At 40.6% G+C, this 19887-nt stretch overlaps 1 protein-coding gene across 1 annotated transcript in view; it reads left to right on the top strand.

Annotated features, from left to right (window-relative positions):
• APPBP2 (amyloid beta precursor protein binding protein 2) overlaps positions 1–19378 on the top strand; it is an 88223-nt gene extending 68845 nt beyond the window's left edge. The window contains exons 9-13 of the mRNA XM_044286242.1: positions 12163–12287; positions 14065–14150; positions 15173–15363; positions 15542–15707; positions 16819–19378. Coding sequence (XP_044142177.1) covers positions 12163–12287; positions 14065–14150; positions 15173–15363; positions 15542–15707; positions 16819–17075 — 825 coding nt within the window. The 3' untranslated portion in view covers positions 17076–19378. The remainder of the gene's footprint in view (positions 1–12162; positions 12288–14064; positions 14151–15172; positions 15364–15541; positions 15708–16818) is intronic.
• Positions 19379–19887: the final 509 nt, after the last annotated feature.

The following is a 19887-nucleotide window of genomic DNA, read 5'->3' as shown; positions in this document are numbered from 1 at the left end:
GCCGGCGGATTAGGGTACTTTCACACTAGCGTTATTGTGATCTGGCAGGCAGTTCCGTCGTTGGAGCTGCCTGCCGGATCTGCCGATCAGTGTGACAACTGACAGCATTTGTAGACTGATCCGGGTGTGGATCCGTCTACAAATGCATTGCAAGAATGGATCCGTCTCTCCACATGTCATGCGGATGGACGGATCCGTCTTGCAGTCTTTTTCACAGTTTTTCCGGTCTGCACATGCGCAGACCGGAAGGACTGATCCGTCCTTCAGTTGTTTTGCAATGATCCGGCACTAATGCAAGTCAATGGGAATTTATACCGGATCCGGCATTCCGGCAACTGATCAGGCATTTTGGACAGACATAATACTGCAGCATGCTGCAATATTATGTCCGGCCAAAACGCCTGACAGTGACTGAACGGAAGCCATACTGATGCAAACTGAACGGATTTCTGTCCATTCAGAATGCATTGGGCTATGCCTGATCAGTTCTTTTCCGGCATAGAGCCCTTTTGACAGAACTCTATGCCGGAAAAGAATAACGAAAGTGTGAAAGTACCTTTAACCCCTTCTGTGCCGCTGTCCGTGACATAGAAGGGGTTTGTGTCGGGTAAGGGAGCGCATCGAGTCCCCGCGCTGCTGTGGCGGGTACTTGATGTGTCAGAAGGCAGCCCGATGCCATGCAGAGGCTGCCCAATGCCTTGCACGCCATCGGGACCTGCCTTCTACGAGTGCTGAGGAGATGCAGCCTCAGGCTGGGTCTCCTAGGCAACCTGTTAGTGTGCTACTCACTGTTGTACACGAACAGGCAATGCATTACAATACAAATGTATTGTAATGCATTGCAGAGGAGATCAGACCCTCAAAAGTGAACATCAAAAATAAAGTGATAAAATGTATAACTTGTATACCTTATTTTATAATAAAAAACTGAAAAAAAAACACATTAGGTATCGCCGCGTCCATAATGACCGGCTCTATAAATATATCACATGATCCACCCTGTCTGATAAACACCAATAAAAAATTCAAAAGGTGTTAAAAAAAAAAATGAAGCAATTTTTGTCACCTTACATCACAAAAAGTGCAACACCAAGCGATCAAAAAGGCATATGTCCCTCAAAATGGTATCAATAAAACAGTCACCTCATCCTGCAAAAAATGAGTCCCTATCTAAGACAATCGCCCAAAAAATAAAAAACTATAGCTCTCAGAACATGGAGACACTAAAACATCTTTTTTTTTTTTTTGTTTCAAAACTGCTATTATTGTGCTAAAGTGAAATGCATAAAAAAATAATACATATTGGGTATCGCCACGTTCATAACAACCAGCTCTAAAATAAAAATAAAAAAATAACTGTAAAAAAAAAATTTGCAACACCAAGCGATCAAACCGTCGCCTCATCCCGCAAAAAATGTGTCCTTACCTAAGACAATTAGTCAAAAAATAAAAAAAGCTATGGCTCTGACTATGGATACACTAAAATATAATTATTTCGGTTTAAAAATGCTATTATTGTGTAAAACTTAAATAAGAAAAAGTAGACATATTGGGTATTTCCACGTCAGTAACGATCTGCTCTATAAAAAAAGTCACATGACCTAATCCCTCAGGTAAACGCTGTAAAAATTTAAATAAATAAAAACTGCGCCAAAACAACCAATATTTTGGTCACCTTGTAATAATAAATGATCAAAAAATCATATGTACCCAAAAATGGTACCGATAAAAACATCAATCCTTCCTGCAAAAAACGAGCCCCTGCACAAGACGATCGGCAGAAAAATAAAATAAAATAGGGCGTTCAGAAAATGCAGATACAAAAAACTAATTTTTGTTTTCAAAAATGCTTTATTTATGTAAAACTGAAACAAACATCATAGAAAGTGGACCTATTTGATATCATTGCGTCCGTAACAACCTGCTCTATAAAAAATAGCACATGATCTAACCTTTCAGATGAATGTTGTTAAAAATAAAAATGGTGCCAAAACATCAATTTTTCTTGGTTACCTTGCCTCACAAAAATGGTAATATGGAGCAATTAAAAATCATATGTACCCCAAAATAGTACCAATAAAACTGGCACCTTATCCCGTGGTTTTCAAAGGGTGCATCAGGGGGGCGTCAAACCAGTTCAGCTAAATCTGCCTTCCAAAAACCATATGGCGTTCCTTTCCTACTGCGCCCTGCCGTGTTGCCATACAGCAGTTTACGACTACATGTGGGGTATTTCTGTAAACCGCAGATTTAGGGTAATAAATATTGAGTTTTGTTTGGCCGTTAACCCTTGCTTTGCTACTGGAAAAATGGATTCAAATGTCAAATCTGCAAAAAAAGTGAAATTCTGACATTTCATCTCTATTTTCCATTAATTCTTGTGGAACACCTAAAGGGTTAACATAGTTTGTAAAATCAGTTTTGAATACCGTGATGGGTGTAGTTTCTAAAATGGGGTCATTTTTGGATGGTTTCTATTATGTAAGCCTCACAAAGTGACTTCAGACCTGAACTGGTTCTTAAAAAGTGGGTTTTGGAAATTTTCTGAAAAATTTCAAGATTTACTTCCAAACTTCTAAGCCTTCTAACGTCCCCAAAAATAAAATGTCATTTTCAAAATGATCCAAACATGAAGTAAACATATGGGAAATGTGAAGTAATAACTATTTTAGGAGGCATAACTAACTGTTTTTCAAATTTCTATTTCTCTACTTTTAAATTTGGGAATTTTCAAAAAATTTTGTAAATTTTGGATTTTTTTTTTTTTTACAAATAAAGGTGAAATATATTGACTCGCATTTATGACTATCGTGAAGTACAATGTGTCACGAGAAAACAATCTCGGAATGGCTTGGATAAGTAAAAGTGTTCCACATAAAGTGACACATTTGTAAATAAAAATGGCCTGGGCAGAAGAGCGAAAACCTGCCCAGGGTAGAAGGGGTTAAAGGGACACTAAACTCTGAAAAACATAAATAACACAAATACGGTTAATCTATAGTGCGCACACCGCTTTATCTCCAAGGTGCTTCCCAAAACTGATAACAGGAGAACATTTCTCACATATTACCAAGTTTCTTGTGGTCACTTGTATTACTGATTTTCGCAAAGTTGTATGCTCTGACTCCATATATAGTTCATGGATATGGCTTGGGAGTCCCTGCTCTCTGGCTGACTCCATATATGCTTGGGGATACCTTTGTATATTTAACTTTTTTTATCTGTCTCTACTTTTAAATGGTCACTGCAGGGTCTTGACCCTTCTGTATTGAAGACCCATTTACACGTCAGTGTTTCACGGACATGTGCTGTATGTGTTCTCCACGGACAGCACACGTCCCTATTCATATTAATGTGTGTTTTTAGACATCAGTGCTTTAGCCCAGTCCATGGGTCTGTGTTTTTAGCACAGATGCATGCTCTATTTTGTATTTGTTCACAGACCCATCACGTACATTATAATCTATGTGTCCGTGAAAACCACAGATGCCATCCGTGTTTCCCTTATCATTAAGAAAAGATGCTTTTGAAAATGATTTTTCAGCTTTTCAGTGAAACATGGAAACATAGACAGCAAAAAACGGACACGCAGACCCAACATGGATCCTTTACAGACAGCTTCACAGATGCCTCACTGACCACCAGATTTGAGCACGGACGTGTGAATGAGGCTTTATGCTATAATCAGTAGGCTACAGAGTGCACTGTTATTAATATTCACATGACTGTGTATTAATTTTGCGGTTTGCAAATCGCGGATTCGCAAAATTTGTATGCGGTTCGTGTGCATCCTGTGTTTTTTTTTGTGGTCCCCATTGGAAAAAAAATGACAATTCTTGTCCGCAAAATGAATGATTTCCATGTGCTGTCCACATTTTTGTGGCCCCATAAAAATTTATAGATCTGTAGAAAATACGTATTGAACTCGGACCAAAAATTTGGTTGTGTGAATAGGCCCTAAACCTCACTCTTCCCATCTTTGATATGTCCTGAAGTACAATTAACTGGTTTCTACAGCTACAGCTCTTTGTATATACCAGTACATTATATGGATGTGTTTTTTGTAAAGGATGAAAGCTTGTGTGTGTATATGTGTGTGTGTGTGTGTGTGTGTGTATGTAGCATTTTAACAGACAAGAAGGCGTAGAATGCTGTGTTATTCTTTTCTATATGTTTAACATAATTTGCAACAGGGGCTCCTGATGGAGCCCTCCCGTACATATGTGGGAGAAAGCGAACATGGACTTTTGTGCATGTAATCAGTCTTCCCATCAGTCAGAGCATGCTTGCTCTCTGATTGTGACATATGGATTTATTTCCCCCAGAAAAGTATTCCGAGAATCACTCGCCATCTAGTCCCCTCTGTGCCGAATGACACAGTTTTATTTAAGTCATGTCCCAGAAATGCACCCACGTCCTGATTGTCAGATTTGTCACACCAAACATACAGACATCAGTAAAGCCTTCACATTACACTGTCCTCCTGTCCATACTGGATCTTTACCACAAATCCTGCAGAGCACTTCTCTAGCGATACCCATTAGGGGCTGATCACATTATGTTTTTCTCCCAAGTTTAACATATAAATAGATATGTTTGCAGGATGGAAAAGCGTAGTTTTCCAAAGTCCAGCAAAAAAAAGTATATGCTGATGTATAATTTTTTATTTATTTTTTACAATAAAACCCTATGGTAACTGACCCCGTATGACATTCTGAGGCAGCCGTATACATAATGTGTATATGTTTAAACGTAGGACAAAAACGTGATGTGAACACAGCCTTACATGCTCCAGTAATGATCACTAGAGAGTAAGATCTCCTACATTTCTGACAGATGCAAAGGTTTCGACAGAACAGGCGTTTTTCTCTCACTGACTGTTGCTACAAACCATTGTCTGGGTTGCATTTGTATGTATTTGAGTGGGGAGGGGGATTTATCATTGTAGATTCAGTGTAACAGTTCCACATGGTTTATAACCCAGATTTCTTAGGACCCTGAAGGGCAATTCTGCCTCACTATGGCACTACTTAGGAATAAGGAGGGGAATTGATATTGGTAAAGTTAGTATTCTGAATTTTGTTTTACAGCTCCACATGGTTTTAATCCAGCTTTCTGATGACTCAAAAATGCAAATCTGCCTAGTTGTGTCACTATTTAGGAGGGAGAAGAAGGATTTATTTAGGCAGACTTAGTATTTAGCAGTCCCTATTACAGCTCCTTATATGTTACCCAGCTTTCCGGGGACCCTGGATGACAAATCTGTCTAGCTATCCTACGGCAAGGTGTAATTGTGACGGGGATTCTTACTCGGCTTTTACAGACCGAGGCTAGCAAATCCAGCTAGGTATTCCACAACCCTGGGGATTTACCTATTCATAAATAGGCTGATCTGGCATTCTTGCGTTAAGTACTAAAGAATAAGTAAATGTTACAGCTCACCGCAGCCCTGTTTGTAATTTCACAATCCTCCCAGCGCATGAGAGCTGTGCACGGGCTCCTCCGTTTCAGATCCAGTTCAACCACTTGCAAGTCAAATATTCCCAGCACTCTTCTCCATAAAAAAAAATTTGATGCTTTATTTATTTCATTATTTAACCACCTCAGGACAGCCGCACGCAGGATTGCTTCCTGGCGGCGGCACTGTTGTTCCTCCTAGATGCGCCGATGCGTCTTCTCGCGAGACGCTAGATTTCGGGCAGAGCCGGCCCGCACATGCGCAGTGCGGGCCGGGAATCGTTAAATCAGAAGTTCGTCGGAGCCAATGATCAGCACTGGCAGGTTGGTGACTTTTAAATGGCTTCTGATTCAATTTTTTTTAACACCTTTTATATTTATAAATATAAGGTGTTAAATGGCTTCTGTACTCCTCTGCTGGTCCTTTTCGTCGGTTGGTCCCAGCAGAGGAGCACCTATCACTGTGAGTACACCAAACACTACACTTAGCCCCAGATCACCCCAATTAACCCCTTGATCACCCCTGTCAATCACTAGTGAAAGGGAAAAAATTGATCAGTGTAAACTGTCACTTTATTTTTTGACTAGTATTGACTGTTAGGTTTTAGATTAGTTTAGGCCCCTTTGTTAGGTAGTTGGTGTCGGTTAGCGCCCACCGCACCACAGTCACTGATTTTCTGATTAGCTTATTGCTAATCAGCATTGGTACTTTTATAGTATCTGTAAGTTATCAGAACTGATCACAGTCAGATCTATCATAGTATTAGTGTCTCCTTAGATCGCCCTCCACCCAAAACGCAGTGTTTGCCTGATCAGGCCTGATCGGTCGCCCACATGTGCGTTCACCCACGCCCGCCCTGCCGCAGTGACAAAAAATTCTTTATTATTTTTTTTTTATCACTGCACAATCACTTTACAAGCGCTGCGGCGATAAAAAAAATCATTTTTGATATTTTTTTTTATCAATTGCAGCGGCTTCTGGTACTTCGCTAGCCTCCCATTTGTAAGACAGGCTTGCATTTTTTCTTGGGTAGTCTCAGGAAATGCCCCCTAAATTTAGTTGACGAAATGGCAAGTAAGGGGTATTCTTCTAAAGAGGCCTACAGGCTTCTGACCCAGTCGGATGAGGAATGGGAACCCTCATCTGACGAATCCAGCGGGTCAGAATACGAACCTGTAGAAAGCAGTGGCAGTCTGACCCAAAGTTCGGACGATGAGGTTGAGGTCCCTGATACCACCAGGCGTGCCCGACCCCGTGTTGCTAGACCACAGGTTGCGCAGGATCCGCTTCAAGGTCAGCAGAGTGGGGCTGGCGCTGTCAGATTACGTGGTGAGGCATACACCAGCAGCGCAGCCCATCCTGGACCTAGTACCAGCACTGCCGTAGAACATGGTGAAGTGGCGAGCACCAGAAGGGCAGTTGAAGCTGGTACGGTGGCACATGCATTAGTTCCCCCGTCGCAGCCACCGCACAGAGAGGCCCTTAGAGTCCCTAAGGTGCTGGCAAACCCTGATTGGCAGCCCCCAACTACAGCCGCACCAGTAGTTCACCCTTTCACCGCCCAGTCTGGAGTTCGGGTTGAGACGGCTCAGATCGGATCGGCACTGGGGTTTTTTGAGCTGTTCTTGACTGCGGAGCTATTGGACTTAGTTGTGGCAGAAACAAACCGGTATGCCACTCAATTTATACCAACCCGGGAAGCTTTTATGCCCAGTCTTTCCGGTGGAAACCCGTCCAAGTTTCCGAAATTAAAACTTTTCTGGGCCTTCTCCTCAACATGGGCCTGACAAAAAAGCATCAATTGCGGTCATATTGGTCCACAAACCCAATTCATCACATGCCCATGTTCTCTGCTGCCATGTCCAGGACACGATTTGAGACCATCCTGCGTTTCCTGCTCTTTAGTGACAACACCACCTTTTGTCCCAGAGGCCACCCAGCTTTTGACCGGCTCCACAAAATTCGGCCCCTCATAGACCATTTCAACCAGAAATTTGCAGATTTGTATACTCCTGAGCAAAACATCTGCATAGACAAGTCCCTTATACATTTTACCGGGCGCCTTGGCTTCAAACAATACATCCCAAGCAAGCGTGCCCGGTATGGGGTCAAATTGTATAAGCTCTGTGAAAGGGCCACAGGCTATACACACAAATTTTGGATCTATGAGGGTAAAGATCAGACCCTGGAGCCGGTCGGTTGACCTGACTACCTGGGGAGCAGTGGGAAGACAGTCTGGGACTTGGTGTCACCCTTATTCGGCAAGGGGTACCATCTTTATGTGGACAATTTCTACACAAGTGTGCCCTTCTTCAGGCATTTAGAACAGATTGGCTGCTGTGACACCGCGCGACCTAGTCGCCGGGGCTTCCCCCCCGAAGGCTCGTTACCACCCGTCTTGCAAGGGGGGAGAGGGCTGCCTTATGTAACGAAAAACTGCTCGCGGTGAAATGGAGAGACAAGCGTGACGTTTACATGCTCTCCTCCATTCACGCAGACCCGACAATCGAAATTGAACGAGCAACTGGAGTCATTTGAAAAGCCCCTCTGTGTCCACAACTATAATTCGCTTATGGGAGTGGTGGACTTCAATGACCAGATGTTGGCTCCTTATTTACTTTTTCGCAGGACCAGATGCTGGTATAAGAAGGCGTCTGTATATTTAATTCAATTGGCACTGTATAATAGTTTTGTTCTCTACAGTAAGGCTGGGAGGACAAGATCCTTCCTCAAATTTCAGGAAGAGATCATTGAGAACCTCCTGTATCCAGGAGATTCTGTGGCCCCAACCACCAGTGTAGTGAGCAGTCTACACGAGCGACATTTCCCCAATGTCGTTGCTGGTACCTCAAACCAACCGCCACCCCGAAAAAAATGTTGTGTTTGTAGCAGGAGTGGAATAAGGCGTGACACCCGCTATTTCTGTCCTGACTGCCCTGACCACCCTGCCCTATGTTTAGGGGAGTACCACACACAGGTACACTATTAGTATAGGGATTGCGTCACACAGGACAGGCACACAGGGCTCTTGGGGCCCTTTCACTCACAGCTGCTGCGAACCTCTCCTTTCACCTGGGACAAAGTGCATAATGTACTTCGCCACATCTCTGGGCGATTTGTACTTTGCACATTGTCCCATGGGGAAGGAGAGGTTTGTCCTATAAAGGTTAAAAAAAATAAAATAAAATCACAGGTAAGCAAAAAAGTTAATGTTCCAAAAGTTCAATAAAGTTTTTCAAAGTTGATGTTCTGTTTCAAATGTTATCTAAAGTTAATAAATGTATTGCGTTGCGGCCTGTTTTTTCTCTTTCTGTTATTTCTCCTCTGCAGTAAAAAAGATAAGTTTGCCGAGGCTTATGAGCTGAGGGGCGGTGTTCATATGCTTTGGCAAACACTTTGTATATAAAAAAATAAAAAATTCTGGCAATGATTTATTCATCCACATTGATTGATGTAGATGGAGAAATCGGGTTTGCCAGGGCATACGAGCTGAGTGGGTTTGGATGTTGGGCGGAGCTCCTGTGTCCTGACAGACGCCTTCCCCATTTTTGGCAGAGATTTTTTTCATCCACATTGATCGATGCGAATGAAGAAATCTGTGCCGTTCACTTTTTTCTTTCAGCCCGGAGGCTGAACGGAAAAAAAAATTCTCATTACCCGTATGCTCAATATAGGGAGAATAGCAGAAACTCCTAATGCTAGCCATACATGTAATGATTGTGGAGACCCTCAAATGCCAGGGCAGTACAAACACCCCACAAATGACCCCATTTTGGAAAGAAGACACCCCAAGGTATTCGCTGTGGGGCATATTGACTCCATGAAAGATTGAACTTTTTGTCCCAAGTTAGCGGAAATGGAGACTTTGTGAGAAAAAACACAAAAAAAATCCATTTCCGCTAACTTGTGCTAAAAAAGAAAATATTCTATGAATTTGCCATGCCCCTCACGGAATACCTTGGGGTGTCTTCTTTCCAAAATGGGGTCACATGTGGGGTATTTATACTGCCCTGGCATAGGGGCCCTAAAGCGTAAGAAGAAGTCTGGAATTCAAATGTCTAAAAATGCCCTCCTAAAAGGTACTCATTGGAATTTGGGCTCCTTTGCGCACCTAGGCTGCAAAAAAGGGTCACACATGTGGTATCGCCGTACTCAGGAGAAGTAGGGCAATGTGTTTTGGGGTGTATTTTTACATCTACCAATGCTGGGTGAGAGAAATAGCTCTGTAAAATGACAACTTTGTATAAAAAAAATGGGAAAAGTTGACTTTTACAGAGATATTTCTCTCATCCCAGTATGGGTATAAGTAAAAATACACCCCAAAACACATTGCCCTACTTCTTCTGAGTACGGCGATACCACGTGTGACACTTATTTGCAGCCTAGGTGCGCAAAGGGGCCCAAATTCTAAAGAGCACCTTTAGGATTTCACAGGGCATTTTTTACGCATTTGGATTTCAAACTACTTCTCACGCTTTAGGTCCCCCTAAAATGCCAGGGTAGTATAAATACCCCACAAGTGACACCATTTTGGACAGAAGACACCCCAAGGTATTCAGTGAGGGGTGTGGTGAGTTCATGTAAAATTTTATTTTTTGTCACAAGTTAGTGGAATATGAGACTTTATTTTATTTTTTATTTTTTATTACAATCATTTTCCGCTAACTTGTGACAAAAAATAAAAACTTCCATGAACTCCCTATGCCCATCAGCAAATACCTTAGGGTGTCTACTTTCCGAAATGGGGTCTTTTGTGAGGTGTTTCTACTGTCTTGGCATTGTAGAACCTCAGGAAACATGACAGGTGCTCAGAAAGTCAGAGCTGCTTTAAAATGCGATAATTCACATTTTTGTACCATAGTTTGTAAACGCTATAACTTTTGCGCAAACCAATAAATATACACTTATTGCATTTTTTATCAAAGACATGTAGAAAAATAAATTTAGAGAAAAATGTATATAGAAATGTAGTTTTATTTGAAAAATTACAACTGAAAGTGAAAAATGTCATTTTTTTGAAAAAATTTCGGTCAATTTAGATTTTATATAAAAAATAAGTTAAAATGTCAGCAGCAATGAAATACCACCAAATGAAAGCTCTATTAGTGAGAAGAAAAGGAGGTAAATTAATTTGGGTGGTAAGGTGTATGACCGAGCAATAAACCGTGAATGTAGTGTAGTGCAGAATTGTAAAAAGTGGTCTGGTCATTAAGGGGGTTTAAGCTAGGGGGGCTGAGGTGGTTAATGTTCTAAAATCTTCCACAACCATATATGTGATTAATAAAACATTCTACGCGTTTCGAAAAACAACTCATAGTTACATAGTTAATACGTTTGAAAAAAGACAAACGTCCATCAAGTTCAACCAAGGGATAGGTGGGGACGCGGATCCCACCTCCTGTATCCTTTCTCATGTTCTGAATAGTGTGTGTATGTGTGTGTGTGTGTGTGTGTGTGTGTGTGTGTGTGTACCCCAACTCATTTAAGTCTCGTAATACTTTCCCACCCATTGCTGTTCACAGGTCAGGTGTGCATAGAACACATCACTAAAAATTAACCCTGTCTATGAAGGACACAAAACATTTTATGTGTAGACACAAAACATTTCATGTGTATGCCAGATATATTATTTGGCAAGAGAATAGAATATATAATATATACTGTACTTATTGTGCCTTTCAATTAAAATACATATATTGGGCAGACGAGATGGGCCAAATGGTTCTCATCTGCCCACACATTCTATGTTTCTATGTAATGTCCATGCCCTAGTCATGGTCTAAAAATGTTTTTACAACCATATATTAGTAAGTATGTCAAATCCCAATTATGTGTCTGTAAAAAATGGCTCATTGCAGCTGACATGTCAACATGAAACATTTTAGTATATACTATTCAGGCCATGAGTAAGTATACAGGAGTTAACTGAAACGCGCAAGTCATTTTAGTTATCACATATATAGTAGTGGAAAACGTTTTAACAAAGATTAAATAAATCATCATTTTTTTTTTTATTATTATGGAGAAGAGCTCCGGGAATATTTTATTTGAAAGTGATCTGGCATTCTGCCGTTTGGGAAAGCTGGGTAACGATCATTGTGGGGCAGTGATGAGGGAGTATTGGTTATATAAAATACACACAATGCCCCCCTGATATATTGTGTGAATCTGTCATATGATACCAAAGCAACATAATCTGTTGTCACCAATTTAGCTGCACAGTCTTGCCACTTAGCTTTTCCAGGACCCTGAATGGCAAGTTGGTCTAGCTATATGAAGGGATTTATCACCACTTAATAAGGCAAATTGTGTAATTCAGCAGTCTGGGAAAGCTGGGTGTTACAATATATATACTACATCTGATACTACAGTTGGTGCTGTTAACAAATCTATTTTGTACTATTACTAAGAGATTCCTTCCAACAAAATGACCACGCTCCCTCTGTAGACAAAATTATCCAGACCAAACCCAGCCCCCCAACTCCTAATTTTCCTGTATCACCTGCGCTAGCATCAGAGGGGGGAGAAGACATGGCTGCAGCCTGACAGAACAATGGACTGCTTTTCTATTGTATTTTTCTTGCAAAACAAAAGCAAAGAACAAAGGCACACAACTGGTTTTGTTGGTTGTTCTTATTTTGTGTTTGAATTCTGGATTTAGTGGCCCTTTTAATCCTTAAAATATCTCCTCTGGATGATTTTAGACTGCCCTTGATATCAGACAGTCAGTATTTGGAGGAAAAAATATCCACGTGGCAACAGCTCATGAAGACTTGGCCTACTCTTCTTATGTCCATCAGTACAGTTCAGGGAAGTTTGATAATGCATTGTGAGTATTTTCTGCTATTTCTTTTTACCTGCCATTGTCTCTTTCACAGTACTTGTGAGTAAGGAATACTTTTACATAGTTGTATTTTGGTCTGTGTTCCGGTCTGGATTATTTTTTTTTTTTCTTGCCAAAATTGGTTTGGGGAATGAGCAGAAAATAAAGTGAAAAATGTCTGTTTAAGCGGAGAATTCCCATCCTAAACTTCCACATTTATGTAATGAGGAACACTGTAAATACGGCAAATGTTGCGTGGGACGGTGCACTTTAGAAGAACTAGTTAAAGTGGTTGGCAGTGCTAGTTAAAGTGGTTGGCCACTTTCTGGTTACTGTTGACCAATGTGTTTATTAGATGTCTATATGGCACTTACTAATATAGTCTGAAATTCTGTGCCATTTTCTATTTTTCATAAGATATGTCTGCTTGATGGCCAGGTCTTTTGTGCTGTCCTCATAGAGGTCATATCTATAAAATGGCTGCTGATGGAGGGTCATGTGACCAGGCATATCACCTCTGTGTGATGTCTCCTCTTTTCAAATACACTGCCCCTGCTATCTGCGCTTCACTGTTGGATGTTTAGAGCAGGTGCAGTGTGTTTGAATAGAGTTGATCTGTCACATGACCCTCAATCTGCAGCCATCTTATGGACAGGACCTCTACGCGAACAGTACAAAAGATTTGCCTAACAAGAGGACACGGCTTCTAAAATATACAAAATGGTACATACTAAAATAGCCTTTGTTGATATTAAGAGGCATTTATTTGTCTTGCATACACATTGGTGACAAGAACCAGAAAGTGGCCAACCCCTTTAAGCGCTGTGGCTCCTTAACAGGTTTTCCCTGCATGGACGTAGCAGGCAGCTGCAACACATTCCCATTGACTGCTGCTGTTCTCCGCTCCGTGGGTAACGGGTACACAGCTGTACAGGGAAAAAAGCTTTTCCTTACTTGACAGCTGAGATTGGCACCTCCAAAATCATTGTGATGCCATATCTTGCTAGTCACTTCTCATGGTTGCAGGAGGGTTGTACATGATTAGATACAGCATCACACTTGGCTAGTGACTGTGTTTGGTATTGCAGCCCAACTGCATCACAACTGGGGCTGGTCTGCAATACTTTACACACAAAAAAGGGGCACAGCTAGGTTTTCTAATCCCGGACAACCCCTTTAAGTAGGTTGTGATTGACCTTACAAGACAATGAGGGTTTTCTTTTATCAGAACCAATCACAGCCTGCTTAAAGGTATTTCCAGGATTAGAAAACATAATTTTTCTTTAACATCTAGAAAGGTGTGATTATGTTTCTGGGGGAAAAACAGCTATGTTTTCTAATCATAACAACCCCTTTAAGAAGGTTGTGATTGTTTCTAAAGCAAGACAATTGGGTTTTTAAAAAAAATTGGGATTGCAGTGGAACTTGGAAAGGGATTATCGAGGAATTGATAATGATAACTCATCCTCAAGATAGGTCATCATTATCACATCAGTGAGGGTCAGAGTCCTCGCACCTCCACTGATCAGGTGCCTCAAGGAGGCGCTGTGCTTACTGGAACTCTGGCGAGGGCAGCCTGCTCTCTAAGCACAGTGCTGTACATTGTATAGTAGCTGTGCTTGGTATTGCAGCCCAGTCCTATTCACTTGAATGGGGCTGAGCTGCAACTAGGTAGCTGATCAACGGGGGGGTCCCTGGTGTCAGACCCCCACCAATTCCCAGATAACCCCTCTAATGTTTACGGTAATGTCTTATTGTATATATAACTTGTGTTTTATTTTAGATTTCATGCAGAACGTGCCATAGATATCATCACTCATATACTCCCAGAAGACCATCTTTTATTAGCTTCTTCAAAAAGAGTTAAAGGTATGCATAATTTCCATTATTTTTTTTATTTTCTTTACTTGTAGTTCTTTTTCTTACTCAATATTAAAGGGGTTGTCCCATCTGGGACATGTATGGGATGTGCGATAAATGTTTCAAGAACAGGGCCCCTCCATGAATCGAGAGCTCACTGAGCATGTGCGGTGTCCTCCCCATTCACAGTTATGGAACTACTGAAAATAGCTGACCAAGCAGACTAGGCTGTGTATGGAAGTCCCCTAGCACTGAATGGAGAGCAGGACATGCACGCCAAGCCACTCCTCCATTCACTGCTAATGGTCTACCGAAAGTAGCCTAGCCAGCTCTTACCTTTTTTCGTAAGTCCCATAGTGGTGAATGGAGGATGGCCCCCAAATGAGTGCCTTGCTCTCCATTCCCTTTAGGTTCCCATTTGTAAGATTGTTCTCCGCTCCTATCAGACATGTATGGCATATCCTATATTAAAGATCTCCCTATTAGTGGTATAATTGATTTCAGCAGTTGATGTTTATTAATGCAGTTTGTGATTAAACACAGTTTTTATAGCCACAGTCATGCAGGATTCGGGACAAAAATGGGAGACCACATGGCTCTACAGCTAGATCTTTACAGGTTCACCTGGGATCTAAAGTAAAATTGTGGCACTACTACAGATTTCAGATTGTATTGAGCATTTCCTTATAAATTTTTATTGACTTTACATGGTTGCAGAGGGAAACAGAAGTTGCCCATAAGTGAGTCCCTGAAAACTATGCTCAGGCAGTCCACCCTCTGACCACCTCGTCTGCAACAGAGGATCAACAACACACATGGTCAAAAGAAATAGTTTTCAGTCTATGTACTATTTCATTGGTTTACCACAAAAGATATACTAGCACTACTAGGAAGAGTATTTTGTATGCTACCTGTATATGTATAGTACCTGTGTAAATATCAACTTCAGTAATTTTTATAGTACATTTTATTGAATTGTAAATGTTGCAGTTTTATTATATTTAACTTTCTCTCCTCTTCTCCATCCAAAGCACTAATCTTAGAGGAGATTGCTATAGATTGTCACAACAAGGAGACTGAGCAAAAACTTCTTCAAGAAGCTCATGATCTTCACCTTTCTTCACTACAACTTGCTAAAAAAGCCTTTGGTGAGTTCAATGTACAGACAGCAAAACACTACGGAAATCTTGGCAGGCTGTATCAGTCCATGAGAAAGTTTAAGGTGAGCATATACTCTCAGCACTTCCAATTGTTTTTGGGTACTTTTTTTAAGCTGATACTTCTAAGCAGTCCACTTCTAAATTCTCCATTTGTGAAGTCTTTTTAGTGACAACCTAATCTGTAATATTTGCTGGCAGTGATTATAACCTTAGTGACATACTTTCTGACTTGTCACTTAGGAGGCTGAGGAAATGCACATCAAGGCTATTCAGATTAAGGAGCAACTGCTTGGCCAAGAAGACTATGAAGTAGCACTCTCAGTGGGACATTTGGCCTCTCTCTATAATTATGACATGAATCAGTATGAAAATGCAGAGAAGCTCTACCTTCGGTCTATAGCTATTGGTATGTAGAGCAGGATTTCACTGTAATGTCTTTTCCAATGGTGTTAACTGCTCAGGAACGGTGCAGAATCTCTTTAGAAACCAGTCCTGTATAGAGACTTACTGGAAGTACACCATGGTATGGAGACTTATTGGCAGTGCACCATGGGAAACAAATATATAAAACTGTGTCTCCCAAGAAAGAGAACCCTCTTGCCAGTGCCACCAGTGGCTCTGAGTCAAGATCCAATTTTTAACAAGCCTTGGGACTAGACAAGGTTTGTTGGAAAGTTGGATCTTGACTCATAGGGAGCCACTTCCAATAGGTGGAGCTGGCAAGATGGTTCTCTTTCTTGGGAAATACCTCTTTGCAGTAATGGTTTTTATAAATGGTCAACATTTGTAATACTGATTGGCTACCGGTGGGCAAGAGTTAAATAGAAACTGAAGCATTCCCTGTAAATAGTCTAAAATAACAAAAGAATCGCTACTCACCCCTTTTCTCCACTGCTTCTTCCTGCATTACTCTGGTCCTACCCACTGCTGTTTGTTTTCCTGACTGCAATGGTAATGTCCCATGCAAACAGGTCACCGCTGCAGCCATTCACTGGCCTCAGCAGTGACCTCCCATACACTGTCGAGGCCAGTGATTGGCTGCGTGCTTTTTGCATGGAACACCAACGCTGCAGCCAGGAAGATGACATCTGGACTGGAGCTCAGCGATTTAAAGAATCAGTGGAGAAAGGGGACGGGGTATTGATTCTTTTGGTATTTTAGACAATTTCCAGGCAGGGGAGCACCTAGCCTTTCTGCTGCCTGAGGCGAAAAAAATGAAACTGCACCCCCCTTCTCCCCCCATTGGCATTTTTTTTTTTTTTTTTTTTTTTTAACCTAACCACTTGAAAGGGCTTATTGTCCATGGCCCTTCCATTGCCCGCCTCTTGCCCCTACCTGGTGGTGCCTGAGGCCATGGCCTCACCTGGCCTCATTGGTGGTGCACTCCTGTTTACAGGGGCCGCTTAAGATTCTAGTTTTCAGACAACCGCTTTAACAATGGTGTAATATTATTTCAGTTAGTACTCCATTACTGATTTTGGTTTGATAGCGTGTGTCTTTTTATGTATTTTCTCCAGGTAAGAAGTTATTTGGTGAAGGTTACAGTGGACTGGAATATGACTACAGGGGCCTCATTAAACTGTACAATTCTGTGGGTAATTTTGAGAAAGTGTTTGAATACCATAATATATTGGCAAACTGGAACCGATTGCGAGATCGTCAGTTTTCAGTCACTGATGCCCTTGAGGATGTAAATGCCAGTCCCTTGTCAACAGAAGAAGTTGTGCAATCCTTTCTCATGTCACAGAGCACCACGGAAGGGCCGACTTGTTAATTAAAGGAAAAACAAAAAAACTCTTCAGCTATGCCAGCTGTTTTTCTCAACGTACTGGGAAAGTTCATACTGTGAAATTGCAAGCAAACACACAGATGCAACTCTAGCTTTGTCCTATGGAAAAATGGCCTGGATAACCGTCACGTGTCTGCTTGATGCCTAGTCCCATAAGGAATGTTCACATCGTAATCCACCATTTCTACTTAAAGTCACAGGACAAAGAACTAGTGTTTCCATTTCTTTTGCAGCTCCAAGAAGCAGATGCAAATAAAACTGTTTAAGAGTTTATAAGAGATGCGTTTCCCTGTTTCATTGGGGCAGGGTGTTACATATGATGTACTGATCGTTCACTCCACCTATTATTTCATGATCGCGGGAGCTCTGTTTTCAAAATGGCTGACTCCAGTTAATGTTCTTCTGTGTCTTGTTAATGCCAGATCTTGAAGGAGAAAAAATAGTGTTCATAGAAATCCTGTAGGGCAATAGTCTGCTCTCCCTTTTAGCTGCTTCCTTTTGCTCACAGCGCATGCTAAACAATACCTTACCGCTTCTACGTAATCCATTTCCGGCGGATTTTGACATCTCGGAATGCTGTAAGTTCAGCTCATTAACATTCACTACCAAGAAAATACTCACATAGATAACGATGGTACCATTCTCCATACAGCAATAAATCTGTCTTTCTTTGGGTTTGAAGGAAATCTATTCTAATTAACTCATTTTATTTTCTGTATTTTATTTTTTTCTTGCAGCGCCTTAGTACTAATGTTTTTCATTACTAACTGTACAATTTAACAGAACTTTTATACTATTATGAAGTACTATAAGGAATAGTCAAATTGTCTGTGCCAAGGAGCCCTAAAACCTGTATTGTCTTTCACGTATTGCAGCAATTCACTTTTTTTTTCTTCTAATGTTACATGTTATTAGTTCTTGATTTTAGTATGCTGTAGTGTGTATGTGAGCTGTGTATTAGGACCACATTCATCATGTGTTGGGTAAATGCCAAAAAAACACTGCGTAGGCCATCAAGCACAAGCAATGCAAACTGAATCTTAAATTGTCGTAACATTTGACCAGCAAGCTGTAGAATTGACGGTTGGCAGTGACCCATTGGGCAAGAAGGTTTGAGGAGATACAGACCGAAAAAACAATTATTTATATATTTATATCTAATAAGATATTTAGAAATGGAAGAAGTACAAAAACACTTAACCTATATAAGCATATCCTTATAAAATAAAGATTTGTAAGTATCCGTTACAGATCCTGAGCTAAGTTTTGCTTGTGGACTACAGTTATGCACAAAGCTATTTTATCATCTATAAAATCTCACCCCATGCGCAAGGCCATATATGTAAATGGGTTGCACAGTTTCGGACAGATCCTCAGAGGGCCACCCAACGTCCACCCACACCTGGTATCTGTTATCGATAATGTGCAGTGAAAAATTTTTGGGAGCTTTTTGTACTGTAGATGACTTTTTGGGCTGCTACTATAGCTAACATCCCATTGCACTTTTATTTTAGTCAATTTTTTTCCCCTCTTCCTCCTAAAGTGGGAGAGTTCTTCTCATGTATGTGTGTAACACAAGTCACAAATGTCCCTGTCTTAGTCCCAGCATAATTTGCCTTTGACAGAATATGTCTTCTAGAACTTTGACATGAGCTTAGGGATTGGTGGCTATGAAATGTCCGTACCCAATGGTCTGTATTTGCTGCTTAACTTTAGTAGGCGTACTGGGTGAAAGTTTTGTGCCTTTTCCACTTTTCACTGGTATAACCAGTAAGTGCCTCTTTCTGCTTTTCACATTTATGATGTTAGCAGACAGAGAAATTTAGTTTATAGATAGGACTAAGCAGATACATATACCCACTAATAAAATAAAAAATCCTGGCTGTAAAATATATATAAAAAGTATATAAACAGTATATAAAATATATAATATATGAACATTGCCAGGCTTTGATGGAACATATAATAGAATGGAGTAAAACCTGAACAGAGTGCGTATCTTTGCGCATTTTTAGCCAACAATGACCTCATTTTCCTTTAGGAAGTCTCCTAAAATACAGCACTTAGGTGGCATGTACATTCGTGTTCTTTCTTCTCTTGGAATTATAATGTAGGTATAAAGTAAAATAAATAAAACAATCATATTTTCACTTACTTTTGGTTTAGACTACATTTCACGTGAAAAAAAAAAAAAAAAGCTTGAGAGCATAGAAAACAAGAAAAGGAGTTCTCATGTGTCAGCATCTGCTCCATTTGTATTCGCTGTTGTCTAAATTGTGATAAGTGGACATACCTTAATTGTGCATATAGTTAAAAAATAAAGAAAACACAAAGTTCATATCTAGTGTAAATACAAGGGCTTCTTCACGTCATGTGTTTTCCCTATTTCTTTTCCATCAGGAACAGAAAAACATTTGCTTTAATCCACATTGGTTTGAGTGGGTTATTTTGGGCATCAGTTATGTGCAGTTTATATCTGTTCTGTCAGTTTCGGTTATTTTTGATGGGAGAAAAGTCCTGCCTATTGCTGTTTTTTCCTAAAAATAAAAAAACTGAAACCTAATGGAACAAAGCTTTCTGTTTACGATTTGTTGGTCTTTTTTCCAAACATTGAAGTCGGTAACTGACTTATAGAATTATATTTGTATCCATCATTCAATCTATTTAACATATAATTATTTTTTTCCTGGTTTTCTAAATTACCGAAAATACAGCACTGATGTGAACAAGCCCTTAGATATGAGTACTGGCATTACATTGTTTCTCAAAAGGGTTGGCTACTTTACATTACTAGCTG

Source organism: Bufo gargarizans, chromosome 3 (assembly GCF_014858855.1).
Source record: "Bufo gargarizans isolate SCDJY-AF-19 chromosome 3, ASM1485885v1, whole genome shotgun sequence".
Lineage (NCBI taxonomy): Eukaryota > Metazoa > Chordata > Amphibia > Anura > Bufonidae > Bufo > Bufo gargarizans.
Note: the sequence above shows the minus strand (reverse complement) of the source record. Positions and strands in the feature narration are given on the sequence as shown.